This window comes from Phalaenopsis equestris, unplaced genomic scaffold (genome assembly GCF_001263595.1).
Source record: "Phalaenopsis equestris unplaced genomic scaffold, ASM126359v1 Scaffold000889, whole genome shotgun sequence".
NCBI classification, from domain to species: Eukaryota; Viridiplantae; Streptophyta; class Magnoliopsida; order Asparagales; family Orchidaceae; genus Phalaenopsis; species Phalaenopsis equestris.
In genome coordinates, this window is record NW_018165329.1 from 180,891 (window position 1) to 191,128 (window position 10,238).

General features: G+C 35.8%; 1 protein-coding gene across 1 annotated transcript in view; it reads right to left on the reverse strand.

The window, feature by feature from the left end:
* The window catches only part of LOC110032229 (importin subunit alpha-like), a 32,669-nt gene that overhangs the window by 17,665 nt on the left and 4,766 nt on the right, over positions 1-10,238 (reverse strand). The window contains exons 2-7 of the mRNA XM_020735791.1: positions 8,370-8,466; positions 8,186-8,277; positions 7,980-8,111; positions 7,713-7,898; positions 7,455-7,618; positions 7,293-7,371 (exon numbers count right to left, since the gene is read on the reverse strand). Of these exons, the coding sequence (XP_020591450.1) occupies positions 7,293-7,371; positions 7,455-7,618; positions 7,713-7,898; positions 7,980-8,111; positions 8,186-8,277; positions 8,370-8,466 (750 nt within the window). The remainder of the gene's footprint in view (positions 1-7,292; positions 7,372-7,454; positions 7,619-7,712; positions 7,899-7,979; positions 8,112-8,185; positions 8,278-8,369; positions 8,467-10,238) is intronic.

Consider the following 10,238-nt stretch of genomic DNA (forward strand, 5'->3'; position numbering starts at 1 on the left):
GGGTCTTTAAAGGCAATTTTTAAAGGCAATTTAGGGGTTTTGATCAAAGATGATTAAATTGGCAAAATTGGGTCATCTGGTAGTTGCGAAAAATGAAATTGGGAATATTTGGAATATTTTGAGAATTTTTCTGGTAGTTGCAAAAAATGAAATTGGGAATATTTGGAATATTTTGAGAATTTTTCTGGTAGTTGCAAAAAATGAAATTGGGAATATTTGGAATATTTTGAGAATTTTTGGGATTTTTTAGAATTTTTGAAATTTTGGGTCCATGAGGGGCATCCTGGTAATCTGGCAATATTTGGTGATTTTATGTAATTTGGCTATTTTCAAAAGGTTTGAAATGATTTCTGGTAGTTGCAAAAAATGAAATTGGGAATATTTGGAATATTTTGAGAATTTTTGGGATTTTTTAGAATTTTTGAAATTTTGGGTCCATGAGGGGCATCCTGGTAATCTGGCAATATTTGGTGATTTTATGTAATTTGGCTATTTTCAAAAGGTTTGAAATGATTTTTGAACAAGTTTGGGTATTTTGGATAAATTTGGGAATTTTGACCAAATTTAGGGTTTCAAGGGTACTAAGGTAATTTGGGAGAGTTTAAGGGCAAAAGGCCAAACTAGGTATTTTTTGGTAGAATTGGAGAGTTAATCATCATAAATGAGCCATGGACCAATGAAAACCCAATTTGGGTCCTCTATGTATTGTTCTTAGCTAAACCCTAGCCTAGGGCTAGTAGGTTTAGGGGACCACCTACATGAGTCTCCCAAAGGCTCAAGGGATTAAGATTAGAAATTTAGGGTTTAGGGTTGTGAGTGATTGTGAGTGAAGTGAGTGTCTTAGCTCTAGAGCAACACCCAAGGTCAACCCTAAGGTCAAACAGTCCCTAAGGTCAAACAGTCCAGGTCAAACAGTCCTATAGGAACTCTACTTGAGCTCCCCCATAAGGACTGCACCTACTAAATGCTAGAGGTTATGACTAATATGTGAAATTTCAAGTTGAGTAAAGAAGAGTTTAGAATTTCTAATAGTGACGATGTCTTTTCCTAGTTCTCTAAGAATAGTCAATAGGAATGTCCTATGGCTAGACCCTATGCTACTAAAGAGAAGGACTAGACCTCAATCAAAAGTGAGGTCAACATCACTCCACTGAGATAGATTACTCATCTATATAGTAATCATATCAGAGTTAACCTCTTTCTTAATGACATTAAATCCAATCAAGTTTTTGTATTTAAACCTCATAATTTAACAAATCAAATAAAACTTTCAATCATGCCCTGCGATGACCTGTCTCGACTATATATAAGATATAATAAAAGTAGGGACAACTCTATTATTATTCAAACAAGAGAAAATCACTTGAATAATCAAGCATATCATATCAAACAACTCCTAACCCATGGAGATTCAACAACCAAGCCAGTCAACTTTATGTGAACATTCTAAAGAGTTTTTAATAACATCAAACTTCTTTTGGATCATATCAAGCTTTCATCATCTACATACCTTAATCTGCATTAAGTCTTATATCAAATTTATACGTCAAAACACAATTTAGTTGCTTCAAACATGATCCTCAATCAAAATCAACCTTTCCTTTCCCTCCAGCAAAAATAATAGCTAGAATAATATCTAGTGAACTTAAAAACTCAGTAAGCTAAATAATTCTAACAAAAACTCCAATATTTATGAAATTAAACTAATATGATATCCTAATCATGAACTAGACAAGACAAATTAAAATATAACAAAGACTTGCCCAATAAATTATTTCTAATTATTATAAAGTGGCCATTTTTTAATAATACATGACAAAGCTAAAGAGAACTCCAAAAGTGATGTTAAATATTTAATTATAATATGCATTATGCTAATCAAGCTTACAAGTGTCAACATATGAGAACGTTCATATCCTAATAATCTCTTGCTCATAACATTTGTTTTCACCATAAAAGGACTTATTCTAGCTTTAGAATATGTCATATATGTAGGTCAAGGTTCATTGTAAATCAAAGTGGAGTATGTTATCACCACATCATACATATCATAAAGTTAAAAGCACAAACCAAAAGTTGCATATTCATGACTACTTTGCTTCCATAAGGACACGCCTTTTCGTGCAATCTATGCAAGTAATCATAAAAATATTAACTTATGGACTCAAATGCTTCCAAAAGGGCTCGTCTTTGCATGCATGCATGTGTGTGTAATCCTCTACTTGCTAATCATAAGCAAATTATTCTTGGATTCAAGATTTCTAATAGAAACAAACATTACAAGTCCCTATAACCAAGAAAAAAACTTACAAAATTTTTCAATGTTGGGGCAACCCAAAAAAGCAACCAAAGCACACTACAAAAATAGAAAAAAGAGCTATATCTGACTTAGTGAATGAAGAAACTTGAGAAGAAGCCTATCATGGAAGCTGAGTTTCGTATCCCCCTCAACCCACGATTGTGGAATTCCACAAGTCGCAAAATTGAACTTACAAATACAGGGTAGAGAACCGGGACTAAATCTCGTCTCGATAGTGAGGTCCTGCAATCCAACACGCAAGAAGAGCAGGGCTTTCCCACTATTTCACTGTCATAGGCCTTCTGAGTCCTATTTTTATTTACTCTTTAATTAAAATTAGAAGATGGAATTATTTATATCATATTATTTTCAGTTTGCAAAGTTTTTAGCTATTATTTTTGTGTTTTGGATACTTCGTTGTCTGTTTTCTGCTCTCCTAAGTGTTGTATCCCATTCCTTTTGCAAGTAGTGTTTATATATTGCTCAAAAATGGGTACTTGGTCCTCCTCACCGTTCCTATCATGCCATTTCACTATTCAGCACATTGTTTTCCAGTTAGGCAGGTGTTGAACGCCTCCACTCCTCTTCCAAACATCCACGACCTCCAATATTATCATTCCCTTGCCACTCAACAACCACCTCCCTGCTAAATCCATCTCTTAAATATCTTCTAAGAGCACTAGAACGGTGTCATCTGGCATTAGTGCCTAACAAACCCTAAATTCTTTTAGGAATTTGGTTTCCTTTGCGCCCAAACAAAAATTTAACACAACATAACCTAATACCCTGACAAAAAAGTTTACCCCACCTCATCTACGTAGCCCTAACCCAAACCCTAAACCACAATTCCTTTTCAGCCACAAAATTAAGTGGAAGAACGACATGCCACACCAACAAGAAGAAACCCTTAATAAGGTTTTAAGTGACATACAACAAAAAATTCTCTAATTACAGCAGAAGCTCGTTGATTTTAAAAGAAGGTGACATAAGAATTCACCAGCGACAATAACTATGAGCACCCAAGTGAAGGAGATGAAATATTTTCAACCAAAAGGCTTCATGTGATGAAGAGTCCATGTCGCGTTGCATTAAATATAGGAGAGAGGATGAACTTGGAGTAAAGGTGGATTTACCAAATCTTGACGATCGCATGAATGGACTAGTTCATTGAGTGACTCCGAACAGTGAAATAAATTTTTGCATATAACTATATTCCTCATCCCTCATAACAAAAAAGTTAAATTAATAGTCATCAAACCCGGGAAGAATGCTTCCTTGTGGTGAGAAAACTTGAAGCATATTTAACAACTGGAACAAAAGAGTAAGATCATCGCATGGTATAAGTTGAAAATGGAGATGCAACGCAAATGCCTTCCCTTGCATTATTAAAAGTATATGTTCATAGAACACCACAACCTGAATTTGATCAACTTATGTTGAAATGTTAGTTGTTGAGATCAGATGATCACACATTGTTGAGATATCTTAGAGGACGGAAGTCAATTATCAATAATTTATTGCAACTATACCCATATTGATCCCTGCTAGATGTACATAACATAGCTTTACAGGTGAAGCAGTAATGTTATTAAGTGACAACCACGCCTTGCAGATAAAGATTAATCCCAGGATTAGTCAGCATGAGCATACCCAATAGAGCACTCAAACTAACCTGCCAGAGGAGACACCAATCCAAAGTAGAGAAAAGGTGAAAATCACCACGCTCTCAAATCTGTTTCAAACATAAAGTGATTTTAAGTGTAACAATTTTAGGCACATTACGTTAGATTCCTCAAATGGGAGGGTGATCTCTAAGCAAAGAGTAGTGAAAAATGTAAACAATGACATGGAAGGCATTGGAGAAAGTGTAACTAAGCAAAGAGTAGTGAAAAATGTAAACAGTGACACGAAAGGCATTGGAGAAAGTGGGGATGTAAAAGACTATTAGCTTCCAGTGGAGAAGTGAGATACTAATTTGACCAGTCCTTCAAACTAAGGCAATGAGAGAGCAACAGTAACTCTACCACAATATTTTCTTACCAGTTGCATCGTGAAAGGAAAGATAAGTCAAGGAGAGAATTAGGTTAATAGATAAAACCCCAAGGACAAAGAATCTCATGGTGAGGAGATTCATTAAGCAGTGCATGATCAGCCTTACCAACTACTCAACAGAATGATTTTGATGTCATAAAGATTGAAGGATTTTTACAAGAGCAGCTAAAGGGATGAGCAAGGCATTCAAGGTGAAGTTGAAGCCATCACATCAAGGAACCAATAAACAAATATTAATGGTACTAGCATCAAAGGAGTGTCAATCAGGAAGGAAAGAAATCAGACAGCTAAATTAGGAGTTTTCTATAATTAGGAACTTCCTTATTTAAATTATTTATAATATCTTTATTCTGATTTATTTCCCTTTTAGCTGAATATTTAGATTAAAAATATGTATTATTAAGTTACCTAAAATAGATTGTATATAATATTTTGTACCTAAAATAGATTGTAAGATTATTATTTAATGGAATGAAAGCAAAGGGAAAAGGCATCGAGTCTATTTAGAATTCAGCCTATTTTTCTCACCCTATGACATGGTATCAGAGCCAAACTTTTGCCCTAACCACTAATAATCGTTGGACGACCATCAAGGTTCTCTTCCTGCTGGCCTTCTTGTGGGACAAAAAAGGAGGAACTATTTCTTTTCCTTGATTCTCGCTCGTATGCTCGTCGTCTCATTATTTCTTCACTTGTTCCGTCTTCGTTCTACTTTGTCTTGCTCTTCGACTCGGCCAGTCTTGACAGAGCCTCTCCTTCGTTCGAACTCCACCTGTTGTGCCCATGTCAATCTTTTTCGTCCAAATTGTCCCCATTGTGACCAAACTCACGCGGTACGGTCGCAACTAGCTAAGAACGCAACGACGGGATCACGGCTTATAGAGACCCCCATTCTCCTCCACCTTCTGATCCTCTCCTACCCAAAACCAATGAGGAAGAAAGGCTTTAAAGCTTTTTAAAGATCCTAGTTGTCGTATCTGCCTCCTTGCCGCTGCCCTCCCCACTTCATGTATCGAGTACAAGCCTCTTCAGTTCCTCCTCCGATTGCTGCCCCCTTCATCCGGGCACAACAGATCCAGTAGCACAGCCGAGAAGATAGCTTTTGGAAAAATGGTCATCTTCCTCGACCATCGTGTTACCTTCGGAGGTAGCCACTTCATCCTTATCCTTTGTTTTCCCCCCAAATTGGTGCGCCAGCTTAGCAGCAAGGATCGTTGAAACTGCAGCAGCTTAGTGGTCTTCTTATGTAGCATTCTGGTCATCACAGCACAGAGAGGCGGGCCTGGTTCGGTCTTGCTTGTGACTCAGAAGTGAAGAAAGCAGCGGAGCATGACCTTCATTTTTGGAGTTACAATCGACGACAGGGAGGCGAAGGATCGAAGGCTTCGTCCGCTTCGGATCTCCTTCGCTAGCCATCCTTGCTTCTGCAGCATCTTCGACTGCTTCTTCCTCTTCCGCTTCGTTCGCTTCGACTTATGCTTCTTTGTCGCACTCAAGGATTGAAGGCTTCGACACTCACGGCTTCGACAATCTCTAGATCTTCGGCTTCGACACTCATGGCTTCGGCAATCTCGGCTTCGGCACTCACGGCTTCGGCACTTTTGGCGTGAAGATCAAGGAACAAATCGTCCTCTTCGTCGCAGCAAGAATCAATAGCATTTGGATCGTATAATAAGACGCGGATCCTACTTGTGAGCTGTGATCGGTAGCATTTAGATCAAAACACGGATCCTACTTGTAGGCTATGATTGATAGCATTTGGATTGTGTAATTGGATCCTATTTGTGAGCTATGATCGATAGCATTTTGATTATAATGTGGATCCTATTTGTAGGCTATGATCGATAGCATTTGGATTGTGTAAATGGATCCTATTTATGGGCTATGATCGGTAGTATTTAGATCGTGTAACTGGAAGCGGATCCTTCTTATGGCTATGATTCGAATTTCTGGACGACAATGATAAAGGATGTCTTACTTTTTTTTGCTCAAATCATGTTGTGGTTCAGGAGTTGTCTCTGAGGCTTCAGAATTCTAGGTTTCTGCCTTTTCGACTTCGACACTCAGGGCTTGAGGATTGTTGGTCCCTACAGTGTTATCAATTTCTTGTTGGCAAATTGATGTTTCCTGATCAGTCAGCATCAATTTGAGGGGGATGTCAATCAGGAAGGACGGAAATCAAGCCGCAAAATTAGGAGTTTTCTATAATTATTAGCTTCCTTATTTAAATTATTTCTAATATCTTTATTCTGATTTATTTCCCTTTTAGCTTATTATTTAGATTAGGAATATATATTATTAAGTTACCTAAAATAGATTATACAGAATATTTTGTACCTAAAATAGATTGTAAGATTATTATTTAATGGAATGAAAGTAAAGGGAAAAGACATCGAGTCTATTCAGAATTTAGCCTATTTTTCTCAAATTTTTGACAGGAAGAGGGTCTGAGGATAAGCTTAACCTATGTTTGGAAGATAAGTACACCACTAGTGAATCTTTAATGGATGCCTTCAATTATATAGTCATTGATAATCAGATCTAAAACTACTAATGATACTCCACAAATACTTATAATAGTAGTCGATTCTCCATGAAAAATAAATCATTTGACATAGACATTGCTACATCAATGAAGACCAAATCAATTATCGTGGTACTTGATCGTATATTTGTTCAAATTCAACAAAAATCAAATGAAGATACATTCATTAGTTGTCTTAATGCAAAAATTAATTCAAAGGTAGATATTCATGTCAATGAAACCAAATTGATTCTCTCAAACTAAAAGCAATGTGTAACTCATAAATTCCACCGATAAGATGCAGTGAGTCAGCATTTCTAGATATCCTGTCATAGCTGATAAACGAATGAAGCAATATTTTCCTTCTACGTTCACAAAGTAAGCAACACAAATTGGTAAACATGTCAAGATTCGAACCTGTGTCTGAACATCATCTCCGGAGACAATATTTCCCACAGTCCTGAGAGCAGGTACAAGAACTGTGGGAGATGGATAGCTAAGTACAAGCAAAGCCAGTTTTAGAATGCAAGCATATACATTAAGAATGAACTGTTAAAGGCATGAGTATGAGTATCATACATTATAAGTTCAACAAGCCTTTGACAGACTCCAGCCCCAATCACTGCCTGGATTCTGTCGTTAGCTCCATCAGTCATATATGAGAGAGCCCAGCAAGCATCTGACAGAACTTCTTCATCAGTTGAATGGACAAGGCGTTGCAGTACCGGAAGTGAATCTCTAATCTAATTAAATCAACAAGAAACGATCAAACATCTTGCACTGAAAAAATTAAGCAATAGTTTGAAACCAAGAAGAAAAGATAGGTATGGTCCACACCTGCTCAAAAGCTGGACGAGGATTGCCACGAACAAGATTGGATAAGGTCCATGTCGCATTTCTAATCATTGAGATTTTTGACCCTTCATTTAACAGAGCAAGCAATGGAAAAAGTGCAGCATTCTCAAGAACAATGTCCCTACACTTTGATGAATCCCCAGCAACATTCCCCAATGCCCATACAGCCTGCTCAAACATGAGGACTGTTCTGTCAAAGCAATGTAACTTCTAAGAAAATTTTATACAAAATGATGCTCAGCCTGTTACCTGTTCCCGAACCTCATCACTGGGAGAACTCAAAAGTTGCACAAATTTCGGAACAGCTCCATGATCAACGACGACTCTTGTTTGCTCTGAAGTCCCAGATGCCACATTGGTTAAAATCCATCCGGCTTCAAACTACAAGAGAAATACAGTTATACATGCAACTGAGCCATATGTATTAAGTAAAATTTACTACCAATGAATGACACCTGCAATTGTGGAAGATCTGATCTTGAGAGAAATTCCACAAACCGGGGAACCACGCCTGCCTTGATAACCACTTCAATAGGTGGACACTTTTCTAAAATTTTGTTGAGGTACAAACAATTGTTAGAATCCAGACAACCATGACACCAAACAAATAAAGAAAAGAATCAAATTATGCATGTTTACCAAAAGATAAAAGCTTCCGGAACTGCGTTGTAGCTCTCAATTGTATGTGGCTTTCTGCAGACCATACTCCTAGAGTCATTGCAGGAAGATCATCCAACTGAAGAATATCAGAAAATCAAGTTTAAACCAAAACAAGCAGAAAATCTTAAATGCAAATCATGGCAGCTGCTCTGAAAAACCCATTTTCTGAAGTCATTAGAATGCGACAAACAATTCAACTTATATATTATATCTTACAGTGACTCTTTGGTTTGTAGAGTTTGTAAGACCACTAGGTCATTGGTTCGATCCCGCCTATGTGTGGGATGAAATTATTAAACACATGAGATTGGTCGGGAGGCTTGCGTAATAGCCTCTAGTTAATCTTTATATATATATATATAATTAATTCTAGAGAAATAGCTATGATTTGACTTTAATAAAAGACTATCAGAGAACCGATAATATTTATTTCGATCGGGCATATAAGAAATGACTATGAACAAAACATTCTAAATTTGAATGATTATTTAGTGAGGTATCAAACATACAAAATAACATTAAAAAATGTTACAAAAAAACTTTATTTTCAGAGTGTTTTTTTTTAAAGCTGAAATTATTATCCGAGCTTAAGTATGCATATAAAATTTCATTTAGCGCAAACAATTTCAACCCAAAAGACGAATTATGTTCCACCCTACATTCGTAAGAAAATTTAAGAAAATTTAAAAACATTAAATGTTGTAGAATGGAATAAATGTTGAATCCAAACTAAAGATGAGGCCCTATAATTATATCGTGAGAAATCTCTACCCTTTTCCACCATTATGTTCTATGACATTTCCGTCTCTAAAAACCCCATTCTCTGAAGTCATTGGAATGCGACAAACAATTGCTTGTATAGCTCTATTTTTTACCGTTTAATAATAATAATAATAATATTATATATATATATATATTATCTAGTTTAAATCGCGCGTGAATAGATCACATATAAATTTATATATACATATATATATATATATATATATATATAGGTATATATATATATATATAGGTAGGTATATATATATATATATAGGTATGTATGTATGTATGTATGTATAGATCTATGTGCAACCGTGGCCTGTTGAAAGGCAGCTTCGGCTTAAGTCTCCTCTATCCCGAGTTTGAATCTTAGCTGAGTTGAATTAGCACATATAACGGATCGGTATTTAGGGGATAGGATAATACATCTGCCCCAAGTGCTCATTCATTTTATTAAAAAAAGTGTGTGTGTGAATCCATGTGTGTGTGTGTGTGTGTGTCTGTGTGTCTCTCGGTATATTTTTAACTCTAATAAAATAGCTATTATTTGACTTTCACCATAGACTCTCAGAAATTCGAGAATGTTCATTTCAATCTGATATATAAGAAATGGCTATGAACAAAACTTTCTAAATTAACATGATAATTTGGTAAGGTAACTAACATACAAAATAGTGTAAAAAAAATGATACAAAAACACCATATTTTTAGAGTGATTTTTGAAAATAGATGTCACTACCCGAGTTTAAGTATGGACAAAAAATCTTAGTTAGTGCAAACAATTTCGTACCCAAAAAACACGAAATATGTTCTACCATACATAAAGAAGAAATTAGGAAAATTAAAAAACGTTAACAATCACAGAATGGAATAAATTTTGATTCTAAATTAATAATGAGGTCCTATATCTATATAGTGAATATATAGTGAATAGTCCCTACCCTTTTCCACTATTTTGTTCCATGGCATTCCCTTGTCTCTAAAAAATCCATTCACTCAAGTCATTTGAATGCGACAAACAGTTGCCTGTCTAGCTCTATTCTTTACAGTTTAATAATAAGCATAGATATATATATATATATT